General features: G+C 35.3%; 1 protein-coding gene across 3 annotated transcripts in view; it reads right to left on the reverse strand.

The window, feature by feature from the left end:
- Nucleotides 1-18,478, reverse strand: part of FTO (FTO alpha-ketoglutarate dependent dioxygenase) — a 231,318-nt gene that overhangs the window by 172,077 nt on the left and 40,763 nt on the right. For 2 of the 3 annotated variants that reach the window (XM_068150506.1, XM_068150508.1), the window contains exons 1-3: nt 14,374-14,554; nt 10,303-10,963; nt 3,058-3,201 (exon numbers count right to left, since the gene is read on the reverse strand). In XM_068150506.1, the coding sequence (XP_068006607.1) occupies nt 3,058-3,201; nt 10,303-10,963; nt 14,374-14,550 (982 nt within the window). In that variant the 5' untranslated portion in view covers nt 14,551-14,554. Of the gene's footprint in view, nt 1-3,057; nt 3,202-10,302; nt 10,964-14,373; nt 14,555-15,420; nt 15,499-18,478 lie in introns of those variants that run through there. The other variant, XM_068150507.1, reaches the window with a different exon arrangement.

Genomic DNA, 18,478 nt, shown 5'->3' on the forward strand with positions numbered 1-18,478 from the left:
TCTTAATAATCAAGGAATGTAACATTTGGATTAAATGTGGACTAAAAGAAAAAAAAAGGGGGGGGTTAAAAAACTCCCAACACATTCAAGATGCTAGAGAGCAAAGAGGGTTCAAGTTAATATGTGGAAATAGAAGCAGATTAAGTATCTAGAAATAGTTTAATGAGCCACTATATACATGTGGAAGTGTTTCCATTAAATACTTATCTTTAACCACAAGCCAACCTCTGGAATGTGTGCATCCTACTTCTGGTTGGTTATGAAGGAATTTTTTGATGCTTCTTGAACTATAATTTGCTGGGGGTGGGGAGTGGTTTAAGATTCCAAGTTCATCTTCATGCTGGTTTAAAAACCTAACCTTCAAGCAAGACCTTGATCTATGGGAAACAGCTGCAGAAAAGTAAATCTCCCTTTGAAAAAGTCCAGAATGTATTTTTGTTAAGTATGTTTTGAAGTCACGGTAGGAAAATTAGTGAAAATTGTAAATCTGCTTGCAAATCTGGTCATGTCTAAGTCAAAGATTAGGGGAAAGATTCCAATTTAATAGTAAGACCATGACAACCCTAGTTAAGCATGCTCTAGGACAGAGCAGATGGGGCCCTTTGCTCACCTCCACGCGTTTTGGATTTATTGCATGCACCCAACACGTTTCATATTAGACACCCCTTGACTGTGTACTTGAGACAGCAGGGTTCAGTATGCACTTCCTCTGCAGACCAATATATTATTCTAAATTGAGCTAAAGTGTTTCCGTTTCATGAGTGATATAAAGTTCAGATTTGAGTTTTCAGGCAGCAGAACCAAATCTGTTTTCTTCATACAAGGAAAACTAAACCCTGAAAAAATAAAAACTAATCTGTCTTACTGAAAGTGATTTTGCTTGGTTTTGCTCAAATACAATACATTTATATTATTTTAACAGCTTATGTGAAGAATGGATTTGATCACGTCATGTTTAGTACCAACTATTTATGGCTTGGATTTTCATCTGAAAAGGACTGCTGAGAATGCAGGTGTAAATTTAAGACTGCATTTTACTGAAATTCTACCCAGAATAACAAAAAAACATTTTACAGAGCCAACAAAGAAAGGAGCATAAACTTTACTAAATACTTTCTAGAAATGCAAAATGCATCCCTAGTCTTTTTGGTACTTTGATAGACCCATTGACCAGGATTTACAAGTTACTGTAATTGAACGTTACTACTAGAAATGTCAAGTTACCACATTTTCTTACCTAGGAAATAGTTGGGGTATTACAGGGACAGGAATTTGATAGGATCTGACCTTATAAGCAACACACTGAATTTGACATTTCAGTATTTTACAGCATTCCTATAAAACAGTAAGCACTATAACATTTCAACAACTGGAAGAACAGACCTGCAGAGTTGCTAGGTTTTTCACTGGAGCTGGATGAGTCAATGTTCCACAATTCATCAATCCCTGACAATCCACTGCCACTACTAGCTGCAGTACTCCTATCTTACTGTTTTCTAAATGCCTTGCATGCTGCTGCCACTGCTTTTAAAATAATGCCAACAAAACTCTGCTTACTGAAATGAGACTGAAACATAAGATGTATATACACACAAGATAAATTAATCTAAAATTGCTTTTTTTCCAAGTTACTTTTTAGAGTTTTCACGTCTCATCTTTTAGATAGCACCATCAAGATTCCTCCTCTTAAGAGTCAGTTCAAAAAAAGTCCCATCAGCAAGTAAACCAACACTAAAACTGTGTATGCACACTGATACTGTCTTCTACCTCAAGAGAAATTACAAAAGCAGTTCTGCTATACATAGTACCCTAATAAAAAGGCCAGTTTGAGAAGGCATGTCTCAGATTATATAATAACTTTTGTAAAGTAATTGAGGAAAAAGAAATACAAAGGCTATGGAAATGCAGAAGATTCTCAAACACCTGGCCTACAGAGTTCATATCAGTAGCTCTCCACGAAGTAGTAATAAGAAAGTGACTTACATACCTTCAAAGGAATGTTCAATATATCCATCTAAACACGATCATGACATTATGTGTTAAGCAAGCTAACCCTCTGATCTGCCCTTCATATAGCATCCCTCATAATGCTTCAGTTACAAACACAAACAGGGAACACCGTGGAAACTCTCACTTTTCAAAGATTATGTCTATCATTATGTTACAGGTAAACATGGTCTTGTCAGAATCATTGTTTGTGTTTTGAGTTGTGTGATTTATAACTACATCTGTTTAAAAAAAAAAATCATAACCAAGGGAAGGACAAGTCAAAAGAGAAAGCAACAGAATGTGTGCCAACAAACCTAGCTGCTTCATCTCTTTCGATAGAAAAACCTTCATGCGTGAGCTCAGCTGCTGAAACAAATGAACTCCATTTCGTTTTCTCTTAATCCTTTACACTTCAGACACTGAGACTCACTCTTGGAGGATGACAGGTCTGCTCACTATGATTTTAGTGTAATGCCAGTACTAGAAAATAATGTTTGAATATATATAAGTGTAGCAGGAGATGTGTTATATCTAAAACTAGTGAACAGTAAGACACCCACTGATTGGCATAATGGTTGAAACTTCAAGAGCCATGGTACCAAAAACTTTGTGACAGTCACTGCTTACACAACACAGAGCCACTCTACAGGACAAACTCAAGAACAGCAATGTTTTCTTTGGTTGAGAGTAACTGACACAGATGATCACACAGAAAAAGAGCATCTACAAATATAAGGATGGGACAGATACAGCTCAACTTCTCACAAGACCCAGGAAAATTCAACTTAAGGACTGAAGCCTGATTAGACTAGCAATTCTGACCGCACAACAGACAGAAAAGGCTCCAAAAGTGTATTTCCTTTCTTAGCTCTGAAGTGAAAGAAACATTGGGGTGGGGGGGTGGGGTGTGGAAAAAGTTCCCCAAAACAACCTGGAAGTAGGTAGAGCAGGAGAAAGTTATTCTACACTCTAGCCAGATCTAACTAAAAGGAAGGCATGGCAATTTATACAGGTGTAATTTACTCCATTTCCATTAGAAAGTTTATCTTCTCAACCCTTAAAAATTACCAAGCATCAAGTAGAAGTCTCCTTGGTGAAGTGGTACTGCTAATCCAGGTGTCTCTATGTTCCACGCTACCTTCAAGCCTACATGCCAAACAGCTGGGTCTCTCCCCTTCACATTTTGTTTGTTGCTTTCATCTGTGATTGAACCTTGGGGGGGCAGAATCAGAAAGAAAACAGACAAAGTGAGAACCATTAAAATACCAAATGTGGTCTAACAATACAGACAACTGATGCAAAATAAGGTGAAATAACTGGTGCAAAATATGATTTAGACCAATAGTTGAGTGAGTCTTGGAATCATATCTGCCATTCTTTCCTCAAAATTATTAGTCAAACATGCTAGATAACATGTGCAAGAGCAAATGAAGCTTCAATACATTTGTCACAACATTTTTCTCATCATTAGGCAACATGAATGTGTTGAGCTTGGGGAAAAAAAAATAATCCACTGCATAGAAATAGTATTTAGAGCTTAATCCCTCTAAACTATTTTCATAAGCTTACTTCACTGCAGTATAAATTGAAAGATACAGTCAGCATTTATAACCAGGTATTTGGGAGCTGTGGTGTAACAGTTTTATGGCTGAGGTAACAGCATTTTGACAGAGGGAGGATGAAGTTTTAATAAGCAGCTGGCACAAAACAGCAGCAAAAGGTTAGAAATCATCAACTATGTAGCATGCCTAATTATTGCTTATAAGTTAGTCACCGTCCATTTCAAACACGTCTTCATGGAGCAATTTCTAAAACACATGCCTTTAATTCTAGAATAAAAATACTAACATACAGACTTTAAACTTATTATAATACGCACAAAAAAAGAGAGCAACCTTGAATTCACACTTTCAAAGTATTTAAGTCATTCATCTCACATAGCTGCTGTAATGTTTGTTTAGTTGAGAAGACTCTTTCTTAATTTTCTATGCTAATTTAATATTGTCTAAATTCCAGAAACAGAGACAAAAATCTTTCAAAAAGCCAATCAGAAGTTTTTAGTTAAAGCTCCTACTGTAAATTCAGTGTCCCCATATTCCCTCCCCTTTACTGCTGGTAGTTCTTGTCCAGCTGCAGCTTTGGCTCAGGAGCAGCTCTAGGCCTTTCTATCACGGAGCACACAAATGAGAAAACAAGAGCTAGCAACTACTCAGAAAAAAAAATCAATACTAAAGTCTTCAAGGGGCTTTCATATTTTCTGCCCTGTTCAGATAAATCGTAACTTAATTTAAGAAAAATGTTTTCTGAAAACTGCAAATAGGATGGCTTTCAAGGCATTTTTAATGCAATACATCATGGATATTATAAAAAGAGGTAACCTTTCTGGGTTAACTCTCTCTGTTATGCTGCTTTACCATTCACTTTGGCAGCAGCACTGTTCACAATATGGCACCAATAAAATATAGAACTACAATCAGAGACAGCAATTTCAATCAAAGTTTCCTGGGGTCTCCTCATAAATCCAGCACCTTTGGAATGTGCTCGTTAAAATGACTTATTTTTTGCAGTTTGATAAATTTTTTATTGCTTAAGTACAGAGTTCAAATGTAGCTCACAGTCCCCTTTTCTCTATATTCTCAATTATTGCACCTTATAATTATCAGCAGCAATTGAAACTGATTGTTCCTAGGATGTTAGCTTGGTAACAAATGGAAGCAAGCTACTACAAGCGTTAAAATGCAAACCCTTCTGAAAGTGAGAGCATTAAAAAAAGGACACCTTCTCATTTGTAGTACATCTCCAGGTAGCACTGACATGCTTTTACTTAAAAAGACATTGCTGTTAAATTCTCTCTGTTACACCACAAGCCTGACTGATACTGTGTATTGATCAATAACTACAGCTCCCAATTAAGCAAAAACATTAGGATGCATCTAAATCAGACATATTTGAGAGCAAATCATGCAGATCTTGCACACACACATCTTAAGAAGATTAATTTATTTTGGAATAGACCACAAAGAAATGGTCAAATGAAGTAGTATTTAATGGAAATGTAGTAAAACTGTCTGCAAATCCGAATTCTGTTCATTGCAGATCCATAGAACATGGCCTACAAGAAACCTTTCAGCTTCCATCCCAAATGAAATGGTGCAAACAGGTAGCAAAGCTTACCACAGCGTATCAGTTAACAAAGCTGTAATTAAGGTAGAACCATAAGAGAATGTAGCTTCCATAAATCAGCCACAACACTATGCTTCTAACTAGCCAGTTCAGATTTCAGGGGTGTTGCAGCTCTAAAACCTGATCTTACCAGAGTTTGGGTTCAGACCAACATGAAATTTAGGTTCAGTTTGGTTACTGTTCCACAGCACAGGAAGCAACAGTAGCCTTGACAGGTTTCTCTGCTCTTTCCACCAGTCTCTCAAACAAAAAAATTGAGTTATTCCACACTCAAACCTAAGTGTTCCCTATCCAAGTCAAATTTTAATGCTAAAGTACATCCTAAGTACAATCTTGACTCAAACATGATTTCTTAGATAATGGAATCAATGCCAACATATTGCTAAGAACAGGGCTCTAAACATTTACTTGGTCATTAAAGCTAACTGACTATTATTGTATAAACACACAAAACCCCAAGTCTGACAGATTTTTCCACATTTTAAATGAACATGGGCACATCTTCAGTGATTAATGCTATAGATACACACACACAATGTTTGTGTATTTAATAGCAATTTATACATGTCATATGCAAGACATGAAACAAGTAGAGCATGCTTTGCTTTCAGCAGTTGGTGGGGAAAAAAATATCTACCCACAATTTCTTCTACTGCATTACTGAAATGCCATAGCACAAGAAGTTAATTAGAGAGTACTAATATTTTAACTTTGCTTACAAATTACATTCACAGGAACAAAACTTCGAAGATTTGCCAACATCATTCTTACCAATTCGTATTTGATTTGAAATACCGTGTGCAGATATATCAAGGAAAAAAGCACTATAGCAAAAATAAAGAATATTCTGTCATTCATTCCTGAGATTTATTTTTTTTTTTAAATAGTCAGTGATGGTATGGCTAGAAAACATGGATTCAAATCTATCCTTAAGAGTAACTAGATTAAAATATTGTGATTCTCTCAGAATACAATTATAATTGTCCAGAACATACAAGTTACAGACGTGACCATTTCACTCACTCATTCATTTCTTAAGAAATAACACATCATTTCCTAAATATCATTTCTATTCTTACATCAGGCAATATTTCCATGGTATTATTGACATTAGAAATCATTTGATACAATTGTATTTATCCTACACAAACATGTAGTCCATGACTATTATACATGAAGCGGTACATAAAGAGGATTATTAGTCAAATACAAATTTACATTTACTTCAATATTGAAAAAATTCTGTAGTTTCAGGTTTTTTTATTTTATTTTAGAGAGGAAAACACACATCTGCAGTAAATCTTAATCACTTTTATTTATAAGCACTGTAAAGTGAAATAGCTGTCATTAGGTTAGCGCTAGGATATTGCTTTTTGTACCAGCGTGAAAAAATACAAACAGCATTTTGCAACAGAAACTAGCATAAAAGCTCCTTCGAGATCAGCTCTTGGTTGGTTAAACCTAGACAGCAAGTAGGGATTCCAGCAAGAGAAAGAAGATACGGTAAAGAATCTAGAGAAAGCTACATATCTAACCTGAAACACAGTTTGTGGGAAATCCAGGTAAGAGACAGACAGACACTTTCAGTGACTATATTGTTTTCCATGTCCTTTAAGTTGGCGACTGAAACAAGTTTCCACTTCAAAGAACATCTTTCGAACCAACTACTGCTCTGCTAAGCAATAAAACTTCCTACAAAACTTAAAAAGACCTTGGGGGGAAACTGTTCATTAGGAAATTCTCAAGGATAAAATCCAGTTTTTAAAAAAAGCTCATGTTGAACTATTTGAATTGAAATTCACTTTTATAAAAGAAGAGGGGACAGGAAATGGGCTATTACATGACTATACTAAAATCCTGAACAAGTTTTCACCTTAATGCTCTCATGCAGTAGGAGAATATTTGCAAGCTAATGTGCATGTACAAACCATAAATTGGTCAAAATTTGATATTTCTGTTCCATGATATATTATGAAAAGTAAATTAATGCTGAATAGTGTTAGTGACAGAATAACTGAACACACATTCTGGAGCATATTCACTCCTGCATATGCACCATGACTACCACCCATGCACTGCCATGCAGTATGCACATAAATTTTCACACATTTTTGTGAACATCTGTTCTTATCACTTACTAATCTACTTTTAACTTAGTGTAATGCTGTGATTTTTAATATAAATAAAAGCAAATACTATTCAGATGAACATTAAGTAAAATGTCTATCTTATTTTGTTGTTAGACATGTATCTCATTTGTAGGGGTTTTGAAATAATTTGACACTGGAAACAAGAAAATAAACAGCGATGCTAATTAGAATATCAGCTTCTCCCAATATCTTTATGTCAGCTCTCAAATTTCTAGCATATTACAAATTGCTTCTACTTCAATTAATACTGATCAAAGTTTCAAACATTAAACTTTCATTATGGCATCAAACATTGAACAAGCAAACAAGAAAAAGTTGTTTCAATTACAGTAGTATCTGTTTTAATACTGTTTAATCAAATATGTACCAAACAATTATATAAACATGCAAATTAAATTTAAAAAAAACAACAAACAAACACAGAACTTTGGTTGTGCATCCCTAGAGTCCAACAAACAGCTGCCGTAAGTAAGGTTGACTCCTAGGGCTTCTGAAAACCCATGTGTGGCAGAATAGACCTGTACCAGCCATGGAGCTCTGGAAGACCATGCTTAGAGGCTGACAACGGTGTTTAGAGTACCACAGAATCGGTGAGAAGTTGAGGAACTACAAGCTGACCAAACAATGTGAAAGTCGAAGCAGAAAAGACCAACAAGATGACTTCAACAAAAATACTTAATTCATGTTTCCATTTCTTACAGAATTGGTATTTCTCCCAGAAAATTACTAATCCAACTAAATGACATCATCTAAGGAAAAACTATTCCACCAAAAATTTCTGACCACCTCTACTCTTTTTATTACGTACTCCATAATAATTTTGTGATAGTCTATACACCACAGTGAGAATTCAATGCTAAGTCAATAATACATGAATTAATGGAGTAAGTATTAATAAAAGACACTAGTACATAAAGCAAGTATATCTACGGAAAACAGGAAGAAGAGTCAAGATACAAAAATTTAGCAATGTCCTAAAAGATGTGGGGCTTCTTGATGCTTGATGGTTATGGAGAGCTTGGTATGAGGTGTAGAAATATCAATAGTCTGTGAACTGCAGAAACCACCAGCACCTGAAAGCTACAAATAGGTAATTGGAAGAGGCAAAAGAATCTATTTATTGCTCTGAAGTCAAGTAGTAATTACTCTTCTTGAATGGTTAAAAACTTTAAAACACACAAGTATTTTCACTTAAATTGCAATGCCATATTCACAAAGCATGAGCAGGTTACTAATTTATTAGTAAGTAGGCCAAATATAAATACAGGTACCCTGAAAACAAGCAGATGACTGAACTGTTGTCACATAAAAGTAAACTATAGGACATTTCCTTATGATGCCCAGGAGCCATGTGAGGTACCTCAAACTCCTTTTTAAGGTCATGAAACCAACTTGAGCCATGTTAAACAGTGATCAAGCCGAGTTCAATCTTGTTCAGATTTAGATTTGTCTTTGTAAATATAAAATTAAGTATATGCATATTTATAAAAAATAAAAAAGTGGCCAACCTATTAATTACACATAGATACAAAAATCTTAGTCTAAATATATCAGCTATTTCCTCACCATTCAAATTTTAATAGAATTGGAAGTAGTTTTTAAACAGCATAATTTGTACCTAAATTGCTGAACTGAAAATAAAACCAAATGACTAGTTCAGAACAAACATAGTAGCTTTCCTGAACTTACAGGAACACAGTTTTTCCCCTCCACAAGCAACCTTTATGCTAAAGTCAACAGGTTTAAAGCATATTAAAATAAATGCTGTGATTCTGTGATAAATCCTCATAGGCATTCATATGTTTCTTTAACTCAGAATATTATTGAACAAGTATTTATCTACAGTGTTACTAAACATGAAAGCTTTAATGGACATAAACTATCTTTGGCAAATAGGACAGGAAAAAGCTCATGAACAAAATTACACTTCTACTGATCAGGGAATCTCTTCAGTTTGCTCAGCCAGTTGATGTTTTACATAAAAGAAAATATAAGTGTGATTGTTTCAGATGAACATCGAGTAACAAAGTGCCCCACAGTTGAAAACTAATAATAAGACTAACAAAACAATGCACATGAAAGTGTAATCTAGTATTTTTACATCGTGGTCTTAGCCAAAAGCTACAGAGGCCAACGTGAATTCTTCCCATGTTTTGGAAGACCAAAAATGCGTTGAATTATGAAACATAAGAGAGCATCTGAAAATTCAAGTCAAATCTAAATTCTAATCTTACATTTAGAAAATTGGAAGCCATTAAAAGAGTCCAAGGTTTTGTTCATAAATTGTCAGAAAAAAAGAAATCCACATCCTCATGTCTGTTCTTCAGTAAGGATAAAAATGTGGAAGGTACTTTAAAACGTTCAATGACTCTTCATCTATGCTTTTCCCCCCTAACACTGCTTTTCAATTGTTTTTCAATAACATAAGAGCCTGCAAAGCCTGTCAGATAAAAGGTGTTTTACAGGAAAACTCCCACTCCTCCCAACTACATAAATGTTGGCAAGACCTTCACAAAACATGCACTGTAGCGTGCCTAGACAAAACGTGTTTACTACCAAGCAAATACAGTAATACTTTTATCCAAAACCAGCCTAAAATGATCTTTCCAATGGAAGAAGTGCAGTAAAAATCAGCATAAAGCAGAAATGAGTCTGTATATGGTACACAATAAAGATGGGGATGTCAGGTACAATTATACATTTTACAGGATAGAATATATGCACATGCTTTAACCTGAAACAGAAATTTTCAGGAAGTTAATCATGCCAGCTTTTAAATCTACTTAGAGAACAAGTGATATGCCAGCAGCAGTAAACGCAAGTATATGTTGCACAGATCTGAGTGGAAAAAAAGTACAACTTATTCAGAAGCACGTGACAGCTCCAGACTAACATGCAGGTGCACACAAGGAAACATGAAAGAGCTTTAGGGATTCAAGACATTTATATCACCAGTCAAGTTGTACCTCCCACCACTCACCTTCACAGCTATAATTGTACACAGCAACAGTTGACCTTTCAACTAGATTCTCGTCATGGTGCCAGCTCACTGCCATGTTCCCCATTCCAAAATAGGGTTCTTGTTTCAAGTACAGCATTTGTTGTGGATCCATATAATTTAATAAAGTCACATTATAAGATGTTCTGTTCTTTAGACTTACGTAGTCATCTTCTGGTACACCACAACTGCTTTGATCTTTTGAAATAGACTCTTTCTCCGTAAGAGAAGTAGCAAAATTTTGCTCCCTATCTATTACAGTAGTATCTTTCATTTCTTCAGTCTCAAACAAATTCTGTCCTTGCAATGCATTGACAGCTTCAACATGCAAGTAGTCATTAAGTTTAATTAATGCCTTACAAGCATCACGTATTTGAGGACTGCTGTATTTTATGTCATAACCTTCAGTAGGCCAGGGAACTGTAAATAATCTTGTGTTCAAGTACTTGTAAGTGCATCCTGGGTTTCCAATTAATATACGAGACACTGGGGTAACAAAGTCTTTTCCTTTGATCCTTACAAGATCTTGAAAGAAACAATTGTGTTTTCGCAAGGCCAGAAAGCCTTCTTGTACCATTTGATGGAGCTCCTCAGGTACTGCATCAGATTTTCTGAAAATCAGCTTGGAATATTTGGTCTTCCACTAAAGGAGAAAAAACAAAGAAAAAAAGAAAACAACAAATACAGCAAAGTAATTATTCTTTTCACAGGAGCTGAAGTATTTCATATATTCAAGAAAAGACAGGACTGATTTGACAAGTTATCAGGCATGAGTCCAGAAAATGGTGAAGAAACAGATGCCAGTATTTGTTGCTTTATTCTCATATTCCAATGTATTGTACAAACTGTGGATACATACCAGCTGCCTGTGTAACCAGAGAGCATCATTAGGGCAAATTTCTAAATAAATCTGAGGATTCTGGTATAAATCAATCGAACACACAAGCTCCTCTGATGAATCCACAGATAATGCTACCTTTAAGCAAATAAACAACAGAATACTGAACAAAGGAACTCCTCTTTTTGCCATGGTTGGAAAGGCCATTCTGCCTTATCCCGATGCACAAAACTCTTAACTGAAACAGTTTTATACAAGAAAATTTTTTAGGGCAAAAATAACGAAATTAAAATGTAAATGATCAAAAGAGACCAATGTTCTGCTGTGCTGCACTTTTACCTTTAAAATAGTCTTTGCCATGTTGGTCTGCTCTGTTTCACATTCTCCAATGCCTGCCAGCTGGCTGTTCGTTTTTGCTTTTTGGTTTGTTTTTGTGCTTTAGTACTATCTACCACTTTACTACTATCTACTTCCAAGTCAGATTTTAACCTGCCTTTCAGGAAATTAATTTTAAAATCCAGAAAAGGTGTCTTCAAAAGCTACAACCAGGCAGTACATCAGGAGACATTTTTTACTGCACAAAACCAGACTTTTGCATCATAGCACCTTGCCATCTTACAACACCAAAGAGGTGGCTTTATAGGATCATTTGTTTCTACTAAAAGCAGAATATGAAAGGAAATGTATTTTAAAAATAATGATTACACATAATAAATCTTCATTTATCTATAAGCCTTGCCACCATTTCTTGTGAATTTTTAGAGTGAAGTTGACTCTCTCTCTTTGCAGTTTCCTAAACCACCTTCCAAGAGAGAGGGAAAACCCTAACAGTATCAGTAGATAATTTCTGACAACAGTATTTACATGTTTAACTTTAAATAACAAAGCTTGAAAATAGTCCCAGGTATCTGTTTGAAGGTCCTTCCACAATCTTCAGCACAGAATACTAGCTCCCAGCTTTCATTAAAGGAACTGAAAGTGAGCTTGATAAATGTAATTTGCCTGAGCTTGCCAGAAGTCTAAAACTACTCTTTTAGAGGTTCTCAACTGTCCTCTTTGCTTCAGTCAGTGCTTTCTATCTGCAGCCTTTGAAGAGCACTTGTGGAAAAAAACCTTATAAATAATAAGTACTGAAATCAATAACTGCAAATTTTAAGGATTTACTACAATTTTTAAGAATTTTCAAGGATAGCCTACAGTCAAATGTGTGGGTTTAGGCTGATGAGACTCATAACTCTTCTCTAACAATTGTAACAATGACAGAACATTTACGTCGTGATATATAAAGTTCCCTCATTTCATTTTGCAAATTACATGTATAACAATAAGTGCACTAACAGTTCCATAGCAATATTCCAGTATTTCTTTAAATAATCCTGTATATTGGATGCATTCAAGTCATACTGAACTTCTGACACGAACTGCACAGATGAAATTCCAAACAATTATTACAAACAGGAGAGCAATAACAATACGACGTAAAGCAACTAACTGCCTGCAAACATGCACTACAAAGGAAGCACACAGATTTTACAAAGGTAACAACATTGCATTCCCCTCCTGAACTGCAGAGGTAATGTCTTCCACATTTTGTTGCCAGCCAGGTCAGAGGCATGTTACTTTTGGTTTGTGTTTTAAGATTACATGCTTAAGACCTACTCTAACATTGAGTTTTAGACAGTACACTTAGGATTCTACCTTAAAAAAAAAAGAACAACCGATGCTGGTATCTCAGAAGAAATCAGGAAGTGGAAACACATTTTTGACATATCACATGAAACCAGTTTGGTCTTCTTTAAATCTCCAACCAGTCACTGTGCTATGTAGTACATAAGGAAAGCATTAAGGGATCAGAAGAGAGGTGAATGCTGGGTTCATACTGGACACCTTGTTGTTTGGGGGGGATGGGGAAGGGGAGTAATCATGTACTCTGTGTTGTAACTCTGACAGCAAGTACTAAAGGTCAATTCACTAGTCACTCAGAAAGAAGCAACTATGTTAACTGGCAACTACAGGACAAAAAAACCACATATGATGCCCAATTCTTCATATGAATTTTACACATTATCTTAAATATACACATGCTAGTGGTGGTATGGAATACAGAATCGCCCTATGGGATAACCTAGGTGATAGAAACCAGCAATAAGGACCCTTAATAAGCAAACTGCTACTTAGTACTTCAGATATTTGTGAATTGCCTTGTTGAACAGATTTTTTCTTGTTCATACTTGGCTTTAAATGTTACATACTTTCAAACTAGGATTGGGGGCTCATTTCTAAAACACATTGATAGAGGATGCCAGTGAAGTTTTCATTGCAATGCAATTTTTCAGTTTTGTTCAGTCTGTACATTTCCATACTTGACAGAATAGTGTAGTTATTAAACGTGCATCTTACCTAACCTGTCTAACATGCTCAAAGGATCCTGCTTTGTAAGGAGTATATCCTTACAGGAGTAAGGCAAATCTGTCCAGGAAAGAAAGACTAAACTGTATGTGGTATTTTACTTTTTTATTTTGTGGTCTAAAAGCTCTCACTCTTCTTTTTCTCTCCATCTGCAGTACATTTAAGCATCATGGAGCCTGTAATATCTAGAGCTGCAAGTAAAGTAACGTTTCATAACCACAGTAAGAATTTAGAAGGTGTCAGTGATGCTTATGATTATCACCTGCACTTAAAAATACCTACCATGCACACAAACCCTACACAGAAAGCATAATGCAAAAATAATGTATTAAACCCTTTGGAGGTCTGATTTCACTGCTTATCTTGTTTCCATTATCATCTACATTTATGGGTTACTGATATTAAGCAAGTGAGATGCCACTTGGGCTACCTTGGATCCATCTTCTCTTTTCACATCAGATCCAAAAGACTGAGGATTTAGGAAGATAGGAAAAAGATGTTGGGCATAACAGCTCTTAGCAACCGGTATAAAATAAGTGAATAAATAGTAGGCATATTCACTGGACTAGGAGGGAAAAAACAGTAAACTGACAATCTCAGAAGGAGAACTATTTGACCATAAGTTTTAGACTGAAAAGAATGTGCTTGTAGTTTACTTCTTTTCTTAAGAAAATAAAAACATTCTTCTAGCTCTTCTAGACTCTTCCTTGCCCTTACCCACAGGAGTGCCTTTACGGTTCACATCAAGCTGCGTGTTCTTATACTGTTAACCTTACAGCTGTTAAAGATCCCAATCAATAACTTACTTTCATTGTGGTCAGCACTGTATTAATTGAGAAAACCATGCTTTCCCTATGCATCCTACAACCAAAATGAACCAGAAAGACCAGAGACAAGTATACAGATTGCTCAGTATCACGTTTGTAATCCCAACACAAAACTGGAGTTTGAGTCACAGTCCAGTATCTGAGCCATAAATGCATCTTTGCTTTTCTGTAGTGTGGTGTGTGCTAAACTTCTCTGGCCTTTGAATCCTGAAAAAAAAAAACAACCAAATGTTCATCCTTTCAAGGAAAGAGGCAGACCTATTCTCATGCTACCAATATATCTTTGAGCCATATATCAATACAAGAAAGGTGACATGCCTGTAATGTAAGCATGCTTGCTGTAGCTGTTCAAACTACAAGGTTCTTCCTTACGCTTTTCATCTTACCGTGTGCTGATTTGATCTGATTGAACCTACAATTCCTGCCATATGTTTTGTAGCTGACCTACAAAGATCCATGATAGGTTCAGAACATCCTATTAATTTCATTATACTCTTCTGTACACTTATTTGATTGCATATTCATGTGGCTATTTGGCCTAGTTCTATTTGGTTTCACTTGGGGTACGCATTCCAGTTTACACAGTTCATTTTGTAAGCAAAGTCATAAAGTCTGTTTGAAAGTACAATTAAACCAAATCATTGCAAATGTCCGTGTTAATATTTCTGCTATTTTGCCAAGCCCAAGACAAAGAATAGGTCTCTTCACAACTCAGGAAAAAGTCCAAACCAAAACAAAACTACCCAAAACCTTCGGAGAATGGTAACATGTACCTTTGAACAAAGCATAGTTACTTGTGTTACCTGGTACCCAGGTACTGTTACTTGGAGCAAAATCCTAAAAATAAATGATATTCACTAAGTATTTGTTCTTGAATAGCCCAGTTCCAGAGATCCTGTTTCATACCACCTGCAAGTACATTATCAGCCATCAGGATGCCTATTTCATATTAAATTTCACAGTGCCTCCTTGAAGGAAAATTTATTTGTTGTTTAAAATAAGTACAGCTAAAAGAAACACACTTACCAACTGCTGGAAATCTGCATCAGCTGGTGTCTTATATGGAAGCCTGTTCTCTCCAAGTTCTTCAAGAAGCTTTTGTTTCTGTTTTGGAGGGGTTAAAATGAAACAGAAAATTAGACTGAAAATCAAGGTATCAGGAGCCAAGTATAAAACTAGTTGTGTTAAAGGCACAAACATGTAAATTATTTCTATGATCTAGCAATGTAATTTCTCTGGTTCTCTTGTCTTTGGGGACATGAAATCAGTGGCAAAATCCAGCATAATATAAATTCAGATTAAGCTGGCAGGAAAGGACATGTTAAGTTGTGTTTTCTGAAATAGTAGCAGTTCTCCATTTCAAAAAGCTTGCCACATTTGTAATACATGAAATCATTGTAAATATTAAATTTGCTCTATCCATAAGTTAAGCCACATTAAACTACAGAAAAAAAATAATATTTCAACACAGACACCTCTTTGGGGGGGGGAGAGAAAAAGAAAAAAAAGAGGTAGGAAGAAGAGAGATTCTGACAATTTCTTTGTCAAGTACCAGCCTCTTGGCAAAAAGCACACAACATTAAAATGCACTCTTGTGTATAGGTAGTACTAGTTCACATTTGATTGTCAGATCTGGCTAAGTGCCGCTCTTCAGCTTGATGTACAGACTAATACACACAGCTGGGTGGTATAACACGCTTCTCATCTCTTATGCAAGAAGCTGTCACACAGATGTCAAAAACATCAAGCTACTCACAAATACCTCCAAAAAGTGAAAAAAGAGCAAGTGAAGATCTGGCTATACCAGCTGGCTGATGTGTTAAGTCTGAGCACTGTTACATAAGCATTACTTCTAGGCTCTTCCAACACACGAACCCCAAAGAAATTTACAAAACACTAAAATAAATGTCTTTAATTAAAAGTATCATGTATCTTAAAAAGCAGTTTTCTAAATCTGACTGTTACAGTTTAAAAATTGACACTGTAACAGTTTATTGTGGTATTATGTATTATTCTAATTATTCTATTATTATGTTTCTTACACTTGAAAAAACAGTCTGATTTTTATATATACACATTAGCCAAGCCACTATGTGAAAGAATCTTGTGTGTATCAGCCCTACAATGTCATCATGCACTGTACTCAAGAAACCTCGTTAAGTGTTGTACTTGGGCCTTCAGAAAGAAGAAAAATTTCTACAAATACCTTATTTTGTAGGCTGCTGTGTTAGTAAGTTTATATCTGACTCTGAGAACTGGAATGAATACTGCTAATAATGCCTAATTTTAGGGTGTACAGTGAACTTCCAGCAGATATTAGCAATCTGTTCATTTATTAATATTAAACTGGTTTCTTAATGAGATGGTTGATCATAAAATTCAGCAGGGGGAATAGTAATACATAGAATTTATTACTATGCATATTATTTTTTACTTGTTTTTTTGGTCTATGTTCCTTTACAGAAATAGAAGTAATACACTGTATGTTATAGAGGGAAAGCAGTAATAGAAACACAGCTAATACACATCAAAGTCACAGCCAAAACAGTTATGTTACACATACATGGTTTGTTATTTTCAAATTAAGTGATAGAAGGGAAAGATGGACTTAATGACATTTTCTGGCCAAGAAGCATGACAGTGTAAAAAATTTTTGCAGATGACATATTTCACTACAGGGGGTCAACACCATTCTGAAAATGTTCCACTTCTCTCAATTGTAAGACAAAAAAATCAGTACCTGTGCTATAAATGCTTGTGAAGGCCTTAGTGTTTCAAACAGAATCCCCACTTAGCTTCAGCATCAAGTAAACCAGAAATCAAGATTCATTTTCCAACTTTCAGATAATTGTCTTGGTCAAAATAATGTACTATAAAAACTATTTTTAGGGAAATTGCATTGAAATCTTACTGAAACTAGTCACGACAAAGTTCAGATTGCCATGTCACAACAATTTCTAACATGTGAAAACAGTAAGAAGCAAAAGCCTGGTTTTTCCCCTCCAGTACTTATCATAAAATGCACTGAGAAGTTAAAATATTGTCCTGTATTCAAACATGTAGACTGTCAAAAACATGACTTACTCATTACTCTGGAAAATTCTCATCTCCTTATTCCTTAAAAAAGTATGGATTTTTTTTTTAAATGAAAGGACAGTGTTTCAAAATTTCTAATAGCAATGCTCCCATTATCAGACTCAGCAAGCAACTGGGAATACACCTTGCCATGAAAGGAAGACCTGAATCACAAGTTCATAGGCAAATTTTTCTTTTTTCAAGAATTCCTGCTATTAGTTTTTTCCCCACCTAAAAATATACATTAGGGCCTGTGTTTCTCCCTCATCCTTTTATTATTATTATTAATTAACTATAATAAAACATCGATTTCTTTCAAGTCATGCATGAAGAAAACAGCTAGTGCTCTGAAGTGAGAGCTTAATGGCTTTATAAAGCAGGAAGACTTAATACTTTAGACAGTAAAATATTTGTGACACTGAATTAAACCCCCATCCAGAAAAAAGCCACCGCTTCAGAGGAACTTCCACGACCTTTCTTCCTAACATTCTTTCACATGGTTAAAAAAAAAAAAAAAAAGACAGATGTCAAATTTGGGACAGTTTCTTGCGGAAGGAATGCAATTTTTGAAGTTGACATTTGTTTAAACTACAAGGCTTTGCAAGTGTTAGCTATTAAAACTTCACAGCAACCAAGATCATTCAAGTGGCTCACTAAAAGTAGTGATTTCAGAAATGAACCTAGAGTAATTTAAAAAGAAAAAAAATACATCTTAAATGCACTATTACAGCTTTTATTTCTCCATTATCACATATATTAGATTTCAGATTTTTTTTTTTCTTAAAATGATTTCTGTAAACTCTACTTATTAAGGGACTCACCAATTTTACTGCACTATTTACTCGCATGAAAAAGTTCTATTTCCAGGTTACCCTTCATTACACTCAAGTCTTACCAAAAGCCTTGTCTATGCCACATTCTCTTTACAATCCAGCCTGTCAAGAATACTGGCAGACATATGACCATACTGTACCACCCTTTGCAACCAATACCTGGCCTCTCAAAACCA

Source organism: Melanerpes formicivorus, unplaced genomic scaffold (assembly GCF_026170545.1).
Source record: "Melanerpes formicivorus ecotype bairdi unplaced genomic scaffold, bMelFor1.0.p_v2 SCAF_20, whole genome shotgun sequence".
Lineage (NCBI taxonomy): Eukaryota > Metazoa > Chordata > Aves > Piciformes > Picidae > Melanerpes > Melanerpes formicivorus.